This window comes from Sturnira hondurensis, unplaced genomic scaffold (assembly GCF_014824575.4).
Source record: "Sturnira hondurensis isolate 20B ecotype Veracruz unplaced genomic scaffold, ASM1482457v3 Scaffold0008380, whole genome shotgun sequence".
NCBI classification, from domain to species: Eukaryota; Metazoa; Chordata; class Mammalia; order Chiroptera; family Phyllostomidae; genus Sturnira; species Sturnira hondurensis.
The window spans coordinates 882,775-900,910 of NW_028081011.1; the positions used below are offsets into that span (position 1 = coordinate 882,775).

The window sequence follows — 18,136 nt, forward strand, 5'->3', positions numbered from 1 at the left end:
ACAGAGACTGAAAAATTGCCCCTGAATCTCCAGAGCCCTCCTGTTCCAGCCCTAAGAGAACCGGTGGGTGTAGGTGGGGCGGGGGGGCTTTGTAGGCAGCAGAGACTGAGGGAGCTGCCCCACCCGGGATCTTTCTCCCAGCAAAGACTGGGGTCTGAATGCATGGTGTGCTAGCCTGATTTCTGGAGAGACCCTGGCCAGCTCTGGAGCCTGGGTGATCACGACCCTTTGGCTGGCAGTGGGGTGAGGCTTTCCTTACCTGTCCCTGTTGGGTACCCGGCCTTGGCCGCTGCACCAGCAGCTCCTCCAGGCCCATAGCCTGTAAAACAGAGAGGTTCACTGGGCATTTATGCAGATCTCATCATAGCTGCCCCCTGCCACGCCCTTCAGGGCTGGGCTGCCAGAATCTCCACTCTGGCCCCCCAAGTCAGGGTTAAGACAAATTCAAATGTGTGTGAGGGATGGTTACTCCCACGGTATAGGCTAGGACACCAAGACTCAGAGGAGAAGCTGGGTCTCCCAAGGCCTGGTGATAAGCGTGAGGGCCAGGACTGAGAACCAAGCTGTCTGAGTCCAGGTTCCACATTCCTTCCGTAGGGGATTCCCTTCCCACCCCTGACCCTCAGCTGGTGCTCCTCTAGCTCAGGGCTGGGGCTGCAGCTTCCTTGCCAGGACCCTGCATCTGGAAAGAGCTGGTCCAGCAGGGCCTCACTCACCATAGGGCAGTTTCCCAGTGCTGTAGGGTAGTCCATAGCCACCTGAGGAGAGGGTAGGGCTCAGGCACTGCCACACAGCAGCCCCATGCCTTGCTGGGCTCCGCTGCCTTGGAGGACAGATCTAGTCCCACAGTTGCAGAGGCCTGAGACCCTCCTGAGGGTCATGAGCAGCTCACAGAGGCTCTCAAGAGAGAAGAGCCCCTGAGTGGGAGAGGGAGATGGGGTGCCCTGCCAGGCCCCTAGTTTCTGAGTAGCTTCCTTACTCTCCTCCCCAATAAGAAACATCTCATCGTGTGAGCTGATGGAGGGGTGTGGATGTCAGAGGGGTCTTTCCAATGAACAGTGTTTCTTTCCATCAACACAGGTCGTTTCCTGTCAAGGCTGTGGGTCTCTGTGCTGTGCGTGCATGTGTGCATGTGTGCACGAGAGTGAGACCAGCCCCTGCAGGATGGCTGCCCCAGGTTTTCCTCTTCTGGCAATCAGAAGTGAGGTTTGGTACCCAGGTTTCCTGATGGCCCCTGCAAGAGACACTGGTAGCCCTAACAGTGCCCCCACAAGCTGCTCTCTCAGCAGTAAGACCTGGTGAGTAGTGCCCCTTGAATCTTCCGTCTGACTTACCTGGCAGCTTGGGTGCCTTGATGGGGTACCCCAGTGGGACACCAGGCTGCTGGCCCCCAAATGGTCCAACTCCTGTGGGAACAAGGAGAGCAAAGTCAGGTCCTAGCAACCTGAGCCAGCAGCTCCTACTGAGCCCCCAGCCTCACTCTCCACTTTCCACTCAGACAGAACGAGCTTCCACTGCATCCAGAAACCATCCTGCTAGTGGGTATTTCTGCCTTCCTGTCACCCATCAGCTGAGCCCTGCCAATGGGAGGCCATTTCCCACAGAAAGCTGCAGAATCCACTCTGCTCCACAGCATTTAGCATAGACTGGCAGGTCTTCTGGGCCCGTGTGGGCTGCTACTCACGAGGGGCTGGGACTGCGGAAGCAGACCTGTGCTGCAGCCAGTCCAAGGCCTAGAGCAGTAGGCATGAGGGAAACTGGACAGGCCTGATGGGATTCTGAATGCTCAGCCCCTCCCAAGGCAAGAGCCCCTGCCTGGCTGGCCACCCTTCTGGCCTGTCCACTCATTGGGGATTCTTGCCTCACCTGGGATTCCAGCAAAAGCTCCGGCTCCACCTGCAATGATGAGGAGACGTCACTGTAGCCTTTCCACCATGGGCGCAGGGTAGAGGCACCAATGGCTGGTGCCAGGCAGCACAGAGAGGTGGGCTGGCCCAAGTAATGGCCAGTTCTGCCCAGATCTCCCGGCTTATGCTGCCCTCATGTATACTTGGGATTTCGGAGAGGTGTTCTGTCCCTCTCTGCCAGCTGTACCAGGGCTGGAGCACAAGGGGTGCCCACCCACAGGGCACTGAGCCCAGGGCCCCAGGCCCACTCCCGCTCTCCCTCCTATAGGGCCTGAGAGTGGGTGCAGATTTCCACCATGGGTCCCCAGCCCACTGTTCACGTACCTGGGGCCTTGGGCTTGACTCCTGTTCCAGTGGGAACCCCAGGGAGCACCCCAACACCTGGGAACCGACCTCCTGAGGGGGGAAAGTAGGGATCTGGCAGTGAGGGTGGGAAGGCAGGCCTCAAAGGCCCACCAGCCTGGCACCCTCACCACCCCTTGGGTCACACAATTGACCTCCTTCTGCACTGACATCAGTGACAAACACCGCTCATGTGGGATGGGAGCTGTTTAATGGTGACGTTTCTTCCGTTTCTGACAGAAGAACTGAATTTTAATCCCATTTCCTAGCTATGTGATTTTGGGCCTCAGTTGGCCTCGTCTCAGCCGGAATGAATTTCCAGCCCCCTGTCCACCCTTACCAGAAAAGACAGACAGGAAAAGCTGGCACAAGGTGGGAGCCTGTGCCCTTTCAGGGCCCTTGCTTGACATGCATTCACAACTGAACACACACAGCCATCTGCTGTAGCTGGAAACTGCGTTTGCCAGTGTCTGGCGCTCCCACCTCTCCTGCCTCCCTTGGGACTGGGCCCACCTCAGCCAGAGGGACAGAGGAAGGGACAGTGTCAGCAAATCTTGCAAAACAGCCTAAGTCTGGGCTTTTGGGGGAATTCAGGAGATCACATGTTGGGTGGGATGGCCAGACCCTAGCAGGGAGTGAAGGGTGAGAGGGCAACTCCAAGGGTCTCTTGTAGGGCGGATGCTCTGGGCTGGCTCCCTGGTGACTCATGGCTTTTGGGAATTAGCTGGCTACACTGGGGACTTGGTGTGTCCTCGGGGGCCCTCCTCAGGCTGCATCGATGATCTGGGTCTGGGCCTGGGGTCAGGGCTTGGGTGGGACAAGGAGAAGCTGACTGGCCTTCATGGGGAAAGATGACAGGGGCCCTGTGTCATAAAAAGCTCAGGCTTTGATGTTTAGGGACTGAAGGCTTCTGGTGGCCTCGGCTTGCAGAGGGGTGAGCAGCCTTCCAGGAGGCCACCAGATGGTCTCCTTGAAATAGGGTACTTTCTCCTCTTCAACTTTACCTGCGCCTGGGAGCACTCCACCTGGGAATACACCTGGTAGCCCCACACCTGTGGCCAAAAGAGGGCGGAGCCATGAGCAGCAACCCAGCCTCCAGGAATCCACCCTTCCCTGGCCCTTCCTTCTGTGGCTCCAGGGCTCACGAACCGGCCACCCCAGTTCCGGCAGGGGCAGCCAGGAACACATGTGTGGTGGCTGCAGCCTTCATCGCGGGAGTTTCAAAAGTCATCTGCTGACCCTTCTGTGCATTGATTTATCTTGTCTCCTGGAGTGTGTTTACCATGGCCAGCCCAGCCCACCTCTGGGCTAACAGCTTCCAGATGATCCCTCCTGCTGTGTGGACTCAGGCAGGCTTTTGTTTAACCTGAAGTCACTTTGTCAAGGGCTTGGTGCAGAGGAATGAGCACCATATGGGGAGTCAGGGTACCTTGGGCCACCCTGGCTTTGCTGTGACCACCAAGGTCCCTCTGCACTGACTCTCCATTCTGAGCCTGTGTCCCCATCTGTCACCTGAATGTTGGCCACAGAGCCTGTCTCTGAGGTTTCTTTCTGTTCTGAGATCCTGGCAGAAGGGCCCAGAATGTAGGCTGGGGCCCCTCTCCCTGATTTCGAACAAGGCACTGCACTTCGGGCCTCGTTCTCTTCCCTGCCCCACTGCAGCCAGGCCCCGCCTTTCCCGCCCAGTAAAGAGTAGGAGCCTCATTGCCTCCCTGACCTATGTCCAGCCCCAGGGACTCCACACTGACCCGGCACTTTCCCAGGCTTTATTCCAGCTCCGACTCCTGCTCCAGGCTGAGCCACCACTCCACCTGGCACGGAAGGAACCGCATCAGAGTGGGTGTCACCAGGTGTTCAGCCTTCACCTGGGCAACCCAGGGCTAGCCACCGTACCTGTAGACACTCCTAAGCCATTTAAGAGACCTCCAACGCCACCAACACCACCGAGTCCGCCGACACCGCCAAGCCCAGCACCTATGGAGCCAGGAGGGGGAGAGGCGAGGAGTCATGCAGGAGGGATGTGAGTGCATGTGGAGAGCCCAGTGTTGATATCCGAGCTCGCTACCACCTCACTTGGAGACTGGCGGCCTCCCTGAGCCCCAGCGGGTTAGAGATGAGGATTCCCACCTGCCTGCTTCCCAGGAAAGGTTTTTTGCAAAGTGCAGAGCCCACAGAGATGAGAGGGTCTTGCAGCACGTCACACTCACCAGCCTTGGCAGCAGCTTTATAGGCTGCAGCAGCAGCGCCAGCTGCTCCACCAGGCACGAGAGCCCCCGGGAAGGTGCCTGCGGGAAAGGCCCCGAGACCTGTGGAGGGGAGGAAGGGGTGAGGTCTGAGCCCACCCAGCTCTGCCCAGGAGGCACATTTGAGGTGGGTCTTCTGCTCTCTGCAGGACTTCCGCGCCAAGCAGCAGCCTTTGCTCTCAGGACCGGGTTTGGTGTTGGAGAGCAGTGTATGCCAGATGGCTGTGCTCAGTCTGACAAAACTGCAGGGATCTTCTGGGGTCAAACTTCCACAGGCCCTCCTCCCAAACTCCTTCCCGAAGCCCCGCTGAGTAGAGCTACTCCTCTGGGCTCCCTTGACCTCTGCAGCCGCTTCCATTCAGTTCTTAGCACTACATCACAATAGCACTCAGGACGCAGCGGGAGCGACTTCCTTGCGTTCAGGGCAGCTACTCTAGGCAGGTGGTCCCAGCATCGCCCCCACGCGCATGCCCAGGACTGGCCTGGCCCACACACTAAGCAGATGCCCTGGGCTTGGCTCTGGCCCCCCAAATGGGCATCTTGTTTGGGTGACAACACTAACCTGCCCCAGGGACAGCTCCTGCAACCCCTCCAACACCTGTAGAAAGAAGGAGAGAGAGCCAGGTGAGAAGAGAGACTGGTGAGTGGGCATCATGCCTGGATCCTGGGTAGGAAGGGTCTGGTGGAGGGCAGGCAGGAACCAAGCAGCACTATGGTCAGTGTACAGCCGCTCATGACCCTAAGCCGGACTGAAGCCTTTGGTTCTCAGGGGCTGATCCTGATAGAAAAGCAGCTGCCATTTAGCAACTAGCTGCTGTGTGCTATGTGGATGTAATTGCATAGACTTCCCACCCCACATGCCCCATAATGCACCTAGGCCAGGCCTTGCTTCTCCTAGAAGGACCACCAGCTAATGGGGGACTCAGCGGGGCTGTCTGTGGGGGCAGCAGCTGAGTAGAGTCTGCCAGCAAGCCCTCACCCAGGCCAGGCTCTGTCCTGCTCCCACACTAGCCCCTTCCCCAGACCTCACTTCTACTTCCTTTCAGGAGTCACCTGGCTTAGCCCACTCCTCCTTCTTTGTACCTGGAGACCCTTCTGTCCTCCACCATCTGTCTATCTGTCCATCCAGCATGCCTGCAGTCTAGGAGCCTCCTCTATTTCAGACAGATGCTAAAATGTTTATGAAAAGTCAAACGGGTCCCTCTGGCTCTCTCTTCCCACATCTGGGCCCAATCGCCGCTTCTCCCCCTCCAGGAGACATTCCATGACTTTGGCCAGGACTGATGGGCAATCAGGTTGGAGTTCACAAGCGTGCCGGGGTTGTTTCCAATTACGTGAGAATCTTTCCTGCAAGCACCAGTGGTGGCTGCCAGGGTCCTGAGCCCAGGGAAGTCCTCGCTGGAAACTGACTGCCAAGCCCTGGAGGGTCTACCTGGCTTTCACTGGGTGTGGTCTCCCTCCCCCCCACTCATTTCCTACTTGTGCGAGTTCGCCCCATCTGAAACTCAGCCAGTGCCTCTGAAAGATGGGCCTCTAACTCTGCCTAGTCTGCCTTCTAGGCATACAGGGTGTGAGGCAGGCCCTGCCTGGGGCTGGTGGAGTTCACTTCCCAGAACTATAGGCCCTGCCCCTCCCCAGCTCTCTCAGGGGCTTCCTTCCAGCCAGGCCTGTTTCCTGAGCTCCAACAGGGCAGGGGACAGTCCTGTTCCGGCCTTCCTGACCACAGAGGGGCTGGGAAGGGAAGATGGGAACTGAACCAGAGGTAAGAAAGGCTGGGGCAGCAGGGATGGGAACGGGCAACCTCTCTGCAGCCCCCTGTCCTGTTCCCACACTCCCTCTAGCAGTCTGGTCCCGACACTGCCCTCCAGCATGACCTGCTCCATTGCTGTTTGCCCTCCTTCCTTTGGGCTTACCTGGCCCAAATGCCCCAAGCAGCCCAGCCCCTGGAAAGGAGGGGAGGAGGGGTAAGATGCTGACCCCAGCTGGGAGCTGAGGGGCCTGGCCAGCTCAACCCTCTCTCTTTCTGGAATCCGAGAGCTCTAGATCCAAATACTGCTGCCCCCACTGACTCCGCCTGCAGGAGCAAGTCACTTCTCCTTTCTGAGGCTCAGTTTCCCTACCTACAAGATGGCCACTGTGTCCCTGACCTTCCTGGGACCTGTGAGATCATGAGCAGAAAGCGCCTAGTGTGGGGAATATGCCAGGGTGCCCAGGAGATGTACCCTGCTCCTTCTGGTCCTCTCACATGGGTGGCTGGCCTCCAGCTAGTGCCGAGGGTGTGGGTGTTGCTGGCTCCCAGCTGCCTGGTCCCCCACAGAGAGCCCAGGCCGGCCAGCCATGGGGCCCACATGGAACAGCTGCCAGGCCACCCACCCGCTACTCGCCAAGGGATTAATTGTTCTGAAGCACGACACACACGACCTATGCCCTGTTCCATCTTGCCTGGGCAGGCCCAGACGTCCCCATGGCCCGGATGTGGGGAGCTGCCTGGGGGAGGGAGGGGGACTGTGGCTTTGTCCAGGCCTTTGTAGTCCAGAGCCCTGAGGCTAAAAGATGACCACAGGGAGTTTGTGAGCTCCAGCCCTCTTTCATCAGAAAGAGAAAGAGATGCCCTGACTTTCATTTATTTATTTATTTATTTGTGTCTGCTCCTTCACCCTGAGCTGAAAATTCTTTTGGAAGTCTAAACTAAATTGTTACTAAAGGCTTCATTTTAGCGACCAGCTGTTATGGGACTCCATGCAGTTCTTTCAGTCCCCCCTCCTGTGTTTAATCACAGCATGACGTGTGTCCCCTGCTGCCAGTGGGATCAGCCAATCTCCCCTCTAGCTTTGCAGTCACAACCTCCACATTTTGGGTCTTCTTGGCTAAGCACAGACCTACTTCCACACCCTGGATTACCTAATCCTCCCCTCCATTCTTTCTACCATCAAAGACCCTGGGAAGGGCCCTCCAAAGAGGCAGAATACAGGTTCTGGCGGGAACAGCAGTGAATCCCGAGGGCTCTGGCCTTGCAGAACCCCAGACTCCTGGAAGCCCGTAGCCCTAGCTTCCTGCCCTTCGGCTCCTCTCTAGCATGGCCCTAGCCCTGGAGTTTCAAAACCCAGATGGGCTTGCAGGGAAGGGGAATCTGGGTCTTGCAGATTCATCTGCAATTGGATCATCGAACAGTGGGATTTCGTAAGAGCTGTTGGACATGCAAATTGTCCTGGAGCCTTGGCCTCCAGAGCCGGGGAGACACAGCTTGGTGGGGAGTGCCAAGGCCACATGTGGAGCATCTCACACCAATGGGGTCATCAGTCTGCACAGAGACACCATTTCCTCCACCTGCTCCATATCCACCAGTGCTTCCTGGGAGGGGCATGCCCTCTGTCTTCTCTGGGTGTGTGTTCTTTGGAACTGGAGGTGGACCCTTGTGGCCCATTGGGCAAAGCCAGGAAAACCCAGTCACATCTCCTGCCTGGAAACTCCATGGTCTAAACACAGCTAGAAAGGACTAGGGATCAGGAAGGATGCCTATCTGGGGCCAGGGCCAGGGTCCAACCTGGGGTTAAGTTCAGGGCTTGGTCTGGAGTCAGGGTCTGGCATGGGATCAGGCTAAGGGCTGGAATTGTCAGCAAGGTCAGAGATATTGAGGGTCTTGGCACAGGGTTAGAGGGGGCTTGGTCTAGAGTCAGGGGAGCATCAGTGGAGTCTGGAGCCTACCATCTGTGTCCAAGCCTCAGAGTGGCGTTCATAGGCTTGGGGCCCTGGAACCTCAACCATTACCTTTGTCCTGAGCACCAGGCTGTTTCTGAGACTGTGTGCAGAAGGGACAGGGCGGCCGGGCACATAGACACTTAGAGAATAAATGCTGGATACTCCTCACAAAAGCTGCCGCCAGCTTCCTGTCCCCAGAGCCCTTCGGCCCCGCCTGAGACTGCTCGTACCGGGGGGACAGGAACTGCCCTCCACTTCCTTCTTGCCTTTTGCCCAGAGGCTCCATTGATAGGTCTGCAGCTCTGTGGACCCTCCCCTCCCCTCTCCTCCCCTCCCCTCCCCTGGCCCTTGGCCTGCTCTCAGTGCCCTAAGACCTCAGGTCTTACCTGGCTTGGGTGGTTTGCCTCCAGGCCCCAGCCCTGCAGAGGAAAGAGATGGCAGTGAATGGTCCACCTGTCTTACAATTTATCCCCCCTGGGCAAAGCAAGGGCATTGTGGGGTCTTACTCTCCAAGTCCTAAAAGGGCTGTCAGGGACAGCCCTCCCTTAGGACAAGGAGCTTCTGGGAGCCCAGTGTTTAGACGCCTGGTGGGAAGCCCAGCTCCCACCCTGATCTGTGGTTTTGACTCTCAGGTTCAGTTTCTCAGCCTCTGAGAAAGGGGACCTTAGTACCCACTCAGCCAGCACTTCAGGAATGTTGTGGAGGATCAAAGGAAATGTGAACAAAGGCAGGGACCACCAGGTCCCTGGGAAGGGGAAGGTGCTCAAAAGGCCGGTGGGTTCCAGAGCTCAGACAAGTCTCTCTCCAGTAGACACTCAGCCTATAAAACGAGGGCGCCCTTGATGCCAGGGCCTTCTGGGGTCCTGAGGTTTGAGGACCTGTGTGAGCCAGGGTGACACCGAGTCCCCCTCACTGAGGAACCACATTTGGCTTCTGAGCTCACCTCCTCCTCCCAGGCCTCCGAGGCCAGTGTCAGGGACACACACACACACACACACACACACACACACAGTATATATACATTGAGAGAGAGAGAGAAGAGAAACAACGGTGCCCCTGCCAGAAAGCCACCCATCAACCCATGGTCAAGTCCATCGCTGCCCAGCCACATGACCTTGGGCAAGCCTTAACTGTGAGCCTCAGTCTCCTCATCTATCTCATTGGGCCAATCGTCCTGTGCCAGTTTGTGCCTGAGAGTGTGCTGGTAGCTGCCCTCACTTCCGTGTCGGCTCCGGATTGAAAATATTACCTTGATTCTTCAGTCTACATTAAAGCCTTATGCTTTCCCCCCTGAATTAAAGGAAAATATGGGCCTCTGATGGCATCACTCCAACATTCTGCCTGTTTCCTTCTGGTGAGGGTCGGGGGTTGCCAGCCTCCACCTGCACATGGCTGTTGCTTTTATGTTGTTTCTACTTGAAAAGCACTTCACCGTATTGCACAACAACCTACTCATACTTTTTAGTAACGGGGTAATATTTCAGTTTTTCTCCATCACACCCTCCAGTCAGGTGGGTTCTTGTTTCATGTTTTGCAAACACCACTCCGTGAACCTTGCTGCAGGTCCTTCCTTTTCTCTCCTTGTCAATCATTTCCTTTCAATGGATTTCCAAGAGTGAGATCAATGGTTTGAAGACTGTGAATGGCAGGAATGCCTGAAGACACCTCCTTTCCTGTAGCCTCAAAAGCACTGTTTCATCTTTCAGAAGATTTATGCCCTTAACAGGTGTGAAACAGTGTCATGTAAACTGCTTTTCTAAGTAGGAGTGACTTGTGGGTCCTCTGTGGTAGGCATGACAACATTGTCCCCTTCAGCAGTGTCAAAACCTGCACCTCTCAGGAAGCGACTCGCAGTCTGCCTCACCTGGGTGTGTGGAAGTTTCGTGTACATTACCTGGGTAATAGACTCCTCCAGGAACTGCTCCGGGAATGGCTCCAGGAACTCCGGGAATGGCTCCAGGAACTCCGGGAATGCCTCCGGGGACTAGTCCGGGGACGACTCCAGGGATGGCTCCAGGGATGGCTCCAGGAATGGCTCCAGGGATGGCTCCAGGAACAGCCCCTGGGACCCCTGAAAGGAAGTAGGTAGAGTTCCCTGTTAGCCAGAACTAATACAAACACAGTAACAATAATGCCGACCATTATGATAATAATATTACACATCCACAAAGCAATTTTTGTTTTCAAGCTTTTTTTTCAATTCATGCTCTGCTAAGTGACCCTGTGAATTGGGAAGGACTGGGATTACTATCTTCATCTCAACAGATGTGAAATCAGGCTCAGAGAAGTTAAAGGACATGCTTGGGGCCACACAGCTGGAAAGAGATGGAACCTGGATTCAAACCCAGACAATTCTCTCCCTGGAGAGGGCCTGGCGTGAAGCTGGGTTTGAGTGCCTTTCCCTGGGCAGCCAACTCTCTCCAGCCCTGAGCAGCAGGGGCCAGGGCTGTGGGAGAGCAGGCCGGGCAGTAAATGAGCGGTAAGGAAGTGCGGCCGCTGCCAGTAAAAGTGCAGCCATTCCCACACTGATAGGACGGCGTGAGGTCAGCGTCCTCAGCCACTGGGCAACAGTGGATGGGTGGGGTTCTGGCTGCCTGACATAGGGCTGTCTTAGGAGGCGCCGGGCCCCAGAGGGGGACACCATGAATGAGCAAAGTGAATAGTTTCCTAAGGAAAAGCTAATTCACTGGCCAGGCCAGGGACTGTCTGCGCAGCCAAGATCACGAGTTCAGTCCCCACAGAGCAGTGAAGCTCTCACTGGGGAATGCTGTGAGGCCGGGCCCCAGCCCCAGGCCTGGTCATGGCAACAGACGATCCTGCTGCAGACCTGGCCCTAACTCCGAGGCCTCGGAATGGCCCCGACCTTGACAAGCTGCCTTGCCGATGCCCCAGCCCATGCCCCAGCACTACCCTGCTGAAAAGGGCACGGGCAGGTCTGGGGAACAGTGTTGGTCCCTCTGGTGTATCCGGAGGCCTCAGGGACAGACATCTGGCCTCTGTGCCCTGGCAATGCTGCACAGATGGCCTGTTGGCCCCCAGGGCCCTGACAGCCCCAGACACAGGCCAGCAGGACAGGGGATGCCAAGCTGTCACAGTGACCCTGTGCCAATGTCCTGGCGCCACCACCCGCCCCCAGGGCCTGCGGTCCCCCAGGAACTACACACTCCAGGCCTGGAGTGTGCAAGAAATCTGGTCAAAGCCTCGGGGCTCGAAGCGGTGGCCCCGGGAGGGCGGGCCCGCTGGGAGTGAGCGCTGCAGCCCTGTCATCCGCTGCCAAGCACACACATGGGCCGCATGGAGCCTTTGATGCCTTCGCCTTCCCCGGCTCTGGCCTCCAGCTCCCAGCGCTGTCTCTTCTGTCCTTTCCCGGGTGCACTCCGGGCCTTTCTCTGCCTCAGCCTGACTCCCTCCTCCCTAGGTCCAGAGCCGACTGCGACTGCGAGAGCAGTGTTGGGGGTTGGAGGGAGCACGAGGCTCAGGACAGACCCATCTGCATCTATTCCTGGCTGTGACATCAGTGCCATCTACTTCTTACCATCAGTGTGACCTTGGGCCAGTCACTTAATCCCTTTGAGCCTCAGTTTCCTTTTCAGCAATGTGGGGCCTATAGTCACTGCTGTGCAAAGTTGCTGCGAGTTGTCAAATGGTTCAATTAAGAGACACCTGTGCTGCCTTGGACCTGGTAGACAGTTAATTTCTCAAAAAAAAAAAAAAGGTGACTCTTTGTGTCCATGGCCCTGCACAGCCTGGGGCTGGGTGTACAGTGGGTGCTCAATAAACAATGGGCACATTAGGTAGAGGAGAAGCAAAGACGCTGCCTGTGGGTTTGGATCTGACCTGTTCCATCCCCAAGCAGCCTAGGAATCTCTCCCCCGCCCCCCCCTTGGCCTGGTCTAGCAGCACGCGGGCCTGGCTGAACCCCTACTTCCTCTCTTGGGGTTCTGCTGTCCCACACCTGCTTGTGACCCGGCCCCTCCCAGGCCTGCCAGCTCCTCCTCTGTTTCCTTTCTTCCCAGCGCCTACCCATCTGCTCTCCCCACTCTCCACCCCCATGATTCAAATCCCAACAGCCTGTGCCAAACCCCGTGCCTGAACTATGACAGCCTAGGGAACTACAGGTTTTGATCCCCATTTGGCACTGAGGAAATAGAGAAGACTTAGTGGGTGTGAAGGGTTCCTGCCTGGCCTTCTCTCTTCAGGTGCAGGAGAGGTGAGAATATATTAAGACAGTAGCCAGCAAGGGCCTACGAAAAGGCAGCAGTCACTTCTCATGCTCCAGCAGGTCATCTTCACTCCCTGGCCTGAGCAGGTCCTCCTGCCAGGAATGCCTTCTCCTCTCTCCAAGTCCTACCCTCCCATCAAGACTGAGCTCAGATTCTCCCTGCTGCCTTTTCCGAGCCTGTGATTCTCACTGTTTAGCTGGCCCAGAACGGCTGGCCTGCTGCGCGCTTGTCTTGTTTTATGTGGGTTTGGCTTATTTCACCAGCTAGTCCAGGGTGAACTTGTCTCTTGCATCTTGGAATCATGATCCTAGACTCTCAGAGATCATAACAGTCTTCTGGCCTGGGCTGAAACCTCCTTCTGCAAACATCCCCCAGTGTTCCTGCTTGCACGCCTCCAGTGATGAGAAAATCACCACTTCCTGATGCTGTCCACTCTACTTGCAGAGAGGCCTTCCTCCTATCAGGAGAGAATCTGCCCCTCTATCTTTCTAATCCTGCCTCCCAGAGCCCCATAGACTGAAGTTCACCTGTCATTCAATAATAGCCCTTCAAACATTGACCTTTCTTTAAAGGTCTAGCTCCGATGTCCCTTCTGCTTCCTTGTGAAGCCTTCCTAGGGTTTCTGGAATGCCTCCAGGCACTCCCTGCCTCAGTGCTGTCTGCTTCCTCCATCACTGCACTCTGCTCCCCACTAGACGAAACATGGGAAAAGGGAAATGAAAGCTGATAAATGTGCACGAATTACAAAGACTGATCAGCCCAAGTTAGCAAATTCCAAATAAGAAGATACATCATTTTAAAAGTCCACATTCCCACAGTTCTCTTATTTGATACAGTTTTGACAGACGTTGCATCGCTGGAGCCCCCCACCAGCCCTAAGAGACAGTAGGGCAGGGATGTTCCTCCCCATTTTCCAGCCAGGGAAACCAAGAGCTGGTGAAATTAAGTGCCTGACCTAGGACTCAGGGCTGAACCCAGTCGCATGCAGGGCTTTCTGCCTGGATGGAGCCTGGGCTCCAAGTTCAAAGATCTGGGAGAAGGCTGTCTGAGAGCAAGCAGTGGGCAAGCGGTCCTTTGGTAGGGGTTTTTGCCAAGCCTGAGTCCAAAGGGCCCGCCTGGGGAGCAGATAAGACCACACGAAGCTGTTTGCTGCTTGTTTGGAGAAAGGCTGCCAAGGGCTTTTCAAAAACAATCTGTCCTCCCAGTGAAGGGCTCTAGTCCCTGTTGCCCACAAGGCACGTCTGCCCTCCTGCATCGGCCTCGTGGACACAGAGAGCAGATCAACGCCTAAGCCAGAGGTCCTCGGCCCTGGAGGCTCATCAGTGTCACTTGGGCAGCTTAGACGAAACCTCCATGTCAGGGTCCCACCATAGACCAGGTGAAACAGGAATTCTTGAGTGGGACCCCCCACATCAGAATCGTTTAAAAGCCCCTGGTAAACCCCAATATGCAGCCAGGGTTCAAAACCCATCTTCCAAATCACCCTCAGTTCCAGAATAAATTTTAAAACCCTGATAGTATTTCTGGGGGATGGGGATGCCTAATGTAGTTTCTGTCTCTCTGTCCCTCTGTCTCTGTCTCTGTCTCTGTCTCTCTCTCTGTCAATGGCATGGGAGTCTAGGACACCTGGTCCTTGAAGCTACTTTTGACTCATTTGAACTCAGTCTAGACAGCCTTTTCCATTACACAGTCATCCTGGGGAGCCCCTTTCCTGCACCCACTGGTAACGTGGCTCTTTGGACTTGGGAAACATATGAGGCTGACACTCTCTTTGGGTGGGGGGGCCGCTGGGCTCCCCCAGGACAGCCAGTCAGGTGGCTCTGTGTGTGTGTACCTCAGCCCCTCCTACTCCTTGACCTCTCTAGACTTTGGTAGGCTCTGGGCACAAACCCCCAAGGACCTCACCAATCATGCACCCCTTATTTAGACCCAGGATTCACTCTACCACCTGGAACAGAGCTGTGATTTACATTTGCAAGTCAAGACCAAGGCCAGCTGAACATTTCCCAGTGTCACTGAGGGGACAAGGACAGGGTGCCTTCTGCCTTAGGGCTTGCCCACCCTGGAGGACTCAGCCCTAGGCCTCAACCTGCCCCGATGTTGCCTAGCACCTGACCTCCACCTCTCATCCTCTGGCCCAAGGCAGAGAGCTGGCTGGTACTGAAGCTCCTGGGGCTGCCGTAGCCAGGCTGTGCCTCAGTTTCCCCATTGTGAAGTGCAGCTGGTGATTTTTAACTGCCAGGGCTCCTGTGGGGCTTAACTGCCATGCCCTAGGTGGGAGCTCTGAGAAGGCAGGCAGGTGTTCAGGGCCACGCCTTGGAAGGGGAGGTTCAGGCAGGTCCAGAGCTGCTGCTCTCAGACAGTGGGGTGCTGGTCCTCTGGGCTGTCTTACTCCCCACCCCTGGGCCCCATCTGACGGTGCACACACCCCATAGTGCCGGTCACGCCGGGAGCTGATGACCTCTGTGCAGGAAGCCCCTGTTCCCAGCAGCCCCGTCCAGACAGCCAATCTCACGGAAACAGCTGCTGCTCTTGCCCGGCCCCCCGCTGCTGCCCTCCTGCCTGACCCTGCTTCCCCACCCCATGTGCCCCCCATGGTGGTCCCCACTAAGGTCGAGTTCTCATGGCAAGGAGGACTCTCACAGGGACCAGACCCCGCCCTGCCCCCCCCCCCCCATGGCTCCTGAGCTTTCACTCCCCTCTGCCCATGGCCAGGAGCACCTACAGGGGTCCGTGGTGTGTCTCTCCCAGGGGCCCCCAAAGTGTGTAGCATCCCCATGGGGAGACCCTTGAGGCCTGGGGCAGGACACACCCTAGATGGTCCAGGACTGCCCCAAAGTCTACTCTAGCCTCTGCCAGGAGGTAGACACCTCACCCAGCCTCCCTGTTCTCCCTTATATTCCACACGATGACTGCTATACATGCACTCTCACGTGCACCATCACGTGCGCGGAGACAACCCACACCTAAGGACACACCTGGACACCAGATCTCCCGTGTGTACACGTCTATTAGATGGCAGACTTCTGTGAATGCCAACAAGCATTTTCAATGATCCTACAACCTCCTCCCCCAAACACACCAGTACACACACATGTGCACACATATATACACACCTGTCCAGGGATGAACCTATGAACAGCGATGTATCCCAGAAACCTCCACTATTTGGTGATATCCCTGGGCATATACACCCATGCACACCTGTGCAATAGCATGCAACACACTCATTTCTGTTTGCATCTGTATGCATGTGCACACACACCTCACACACTCAGACGTCCCAGCCCTTTTTCACCAGGGACAGACCACAGAAGGAGCTTTCTAACTGGGGACCCCATAATCAACTAACCCTGACCTTCCTCAGAGGGGTTCCTGACTTCCCAGGGGACAAGGAACCTGCTGAAGTCACATAGCTCACTTTGGCTGGCCGCTAGCTCAGGTCCCCTGCCTGCAGGGCACACGTGCTCACTGGGCTGGGTCCACAGGTATGCAAACTGCCGGTGCCTGGTCCCTCCACAGCAGGCTCCCAACACCCTCACTGGGAGAGTGCCCTGACAGAGCAGAGACAGAGCAGGAGCCCCTCGGTCCCCTCAGGGCAGCAGAACCTGGTCACTGTTGGGACCATCCCGCATCGAGGGGTATCTATGTGACAGGTTCCACCTCAGAATGGGGGAGGTCCGGGGAGGGGAGGCTATAAGGATCTAGTGACTGCCCAGCTCCTGCCTTGGAACCCCTGGAGGATGCCGGGGTGAAGGGTACCCTCTCATCCATTAGCCCAGACACCTGGCTGGGAGGATGGAGGATCTGCGGGCAGCTCCGGGGACAGGGTGAGGCCTACCTCCAGGCTGCGAGGGGTGGATGACGGACAGCAGGAGCAGGAGGACTCCGGGCCGCAGGACTGCAGCTGTCGGACCCGCCATCTCAGGGAGAAATGCCCCAGCCTGCTCTCCGCGCCTCGTTTTATCCCCAAAGCGTAATTGCTGCCTCCTCGGCTGCGAGGGAAGAAGGGAGGGAGAGAGGGCGGGCAGGAGGGCCTGAGAAGGGGGAGGCCTGGGGGAGGGGGCCGTGGGGAGGGGGGCAATTACGAAAGGCTGGTTCACAAGCCTCCCAGGCTGGGTCTGAGTGGACTGGACTGTGGGCTCTTTTCCTTAAAACACACACTCGCTCACGCGTGCGCGTACACACACACACACACACACACACACACACACAGAGTTTCCCCTCATCTCTCTCTCTCTCTCTCTCTCTCTCTTGCTTTCCCTCTGTGGCTGTTCTCTCACTGCTGGCCCTGTTCCCGCCAGAAAGTGTGAGGGGGGCCTCTGCCAGGACAGCCCTCGGGAGAGGAAGCAGGAGGGAGGGCCCTGCAGCCCGGCCAAAAATCCAGCCCCAGCCAAGGCCCAAGTGGCCAGGCCCCCGCCCCTCCAGCTGGGCCCCGGGCCCAGTGTGGGGACACAGGCCAGCTGTCCCGCGCCTCTGCCCCCACCCTGGCCCTCCAGACTTCCCCAACACCCCCAGTCCTGGCCCAAGACAGGCCCTGCTTAAAGCTGGGGGAGTGGGGTGTCGGGCAGGTCTGGGGGCTCCAGCCCAGGGCCAGTGCCTACAGAGGCTGAGGTTTACCTACAGGCATAATGGCCTGGAAGGTAAAATCACATTGCTGCTATCCCCTGAGGCATCTGGGAGCAGGAAGGGGGACTCTGATACAATACATGGTCCGGTTCTACAGGAGCTAAGGTCACAGCCTCCCACCTGAAGCCTGGGTGGGGTGGGGGCTTCTGTCAGGTCTGTGGTCCCTGGCTGCAGAGGGTGAGGGGCTGCACAGGGGAATGGCCTGGGAGTTGAGACCATGTTGGTGTTGTTTCCTGGGGCATCTGGGGGACATTCGGGAGACCCTGGCACACCACAGGGATTCTCCTTACGTGGATCAAAGTCACAGTCCCATATGCAGGCCTGTGCAGGCCACAATGTCTGGCAAAGATCAGGCTGGATCCCCAAGGCGCCTGTGGGAGGGAGAACAGGGGCTTGGGAAGCCCGCCAAGACTCACAGGTGACCCAGCCTCCCTTTACCACTTGGCCCCCACCTGTCCCAAAACTGAGCACTGCTAGTGCCTGACCGACATGGGAACTCCCAGACTGCTGGTTCTCTCCTGGCCCGACTGCTCAGGGCCGACATTCCGCGGGTGGCCAGAAGGGGGCAGCCCTGTGCTGAAACAGCTGGGACCAGCGTTTCCAGAAGGACCGGGTTTATACCCACCTAACTGGGCAGGATGAGGACCCTGGGGATTTTGGGGTTGGGGGAGGGAAGAAATTAGGGAGCTACAGGGTAAGAGGGGGGAAAGTGGTACTTGCCCTCATCACAGTTGGGGAGGGGGTAAGTCGAGGTCACAAGATCTGAGAGCTTCTCCCCACCTTCCTCACCCAGAAGGAGAATAAGGGGAGGACACAGCCACAACATCAAGGGAAGGAATTAAATGATCCCTCCTCTGGCTGGGAGCATCGTGGCAGTCTGGAGGACCACCAAGGGTGGCCGAGAGTGGAGATGCCAACGGGCCTGGGGACCGGGGACTAGGCCTCAATTCTAGCTCTAGCACTTTCTATTGGGGTCACCTCTTTGTAGAGATTCGGTTTCCTCATCAGTCAGATGATGATCACTATCCTTCCCTCAGAGGGTTATTGCAAACATAAACAACATGTGGTAGTATGTTTCTGTACTGTGCCTGCT

General features: G+C 56.9%; 1 protein-coding gene across 5 annotated transcripts in view; it reads right to left on the reverse strand.

Annotated features, from left to right (window-relative positions):
* The window catches only part of ELN (elastin), a 31,432-nt gene extending 14,990 nt beyond the window's left edge, over positions 1 to 16,442 (reverse strand). For 3 of the 5 annotated variants that reach the window (XR_005067716.1, XM_037054750.1, XM_037054751.1), the window contains exons 1-14: positions 16,256 to 16,442; positions 10,086 to 10,262; positions 8,578 to 8,610; positions 6,406 to 6,435; positions 5,055 to 5,090; positions 4,457 to 4,555; positions 4,143 to 4,223; positions 3,998 to 4,060; positions 3,254 to 3,301; positions 2,232 to 2,303; positions 1,867 to 1,896; positions 1,335 to 1,406; positions 717 to 758; positions 260 to 319 (exon numbers count right to left, since the gene is read on the reverse strand). Coding sequence is in view for 4 of the 5 variants with exons in the window: in XM_037054750.1 (XP_036910645.1) it covers positions 260 to 319; positions 717 to 758; positions 1,335 to 1,406; positions 1,867 to 1,896; positions 2,232 to 2,303; positions 3,254 to 3,301; positions 3,998 to 4,060; positions 4,143 to 4,223; positions 4,457 to 4,555; positions 5,055 to 5,090; positions 6,406 to 6,435; positions 8,578 to 8,610; positions 10,086 to 10,262; positions 16,256 to 16,337 (925 nt within the window). In the remaining variant the exon portion in view is untranslated. The remainder of the gene's footprint in view (positions 1 to 259; positions 320 to 716; positions 759 to 1,334; positions 1,407 to 1,866; positions 1,897 to 2,231; positions 2,304 to 3,253; positions 3,302 to 3,997; positions 4,061 to 4,142; positions 4,224 to 4,456; positions 4,556 to 5,054; positions 5,091 to 6,405; positions 6,436 to 8,577; positions 8,611 to 10,085; positions 10,263 to 16,255) is intronic. The other 2 variants (XM_037054752.1, XM_037054749.1) reach the window with 1 other exon arrangement.
* Between the last annotated feature and the right edge of the window lie 1,694 nt (positions 16,443 to 18,136).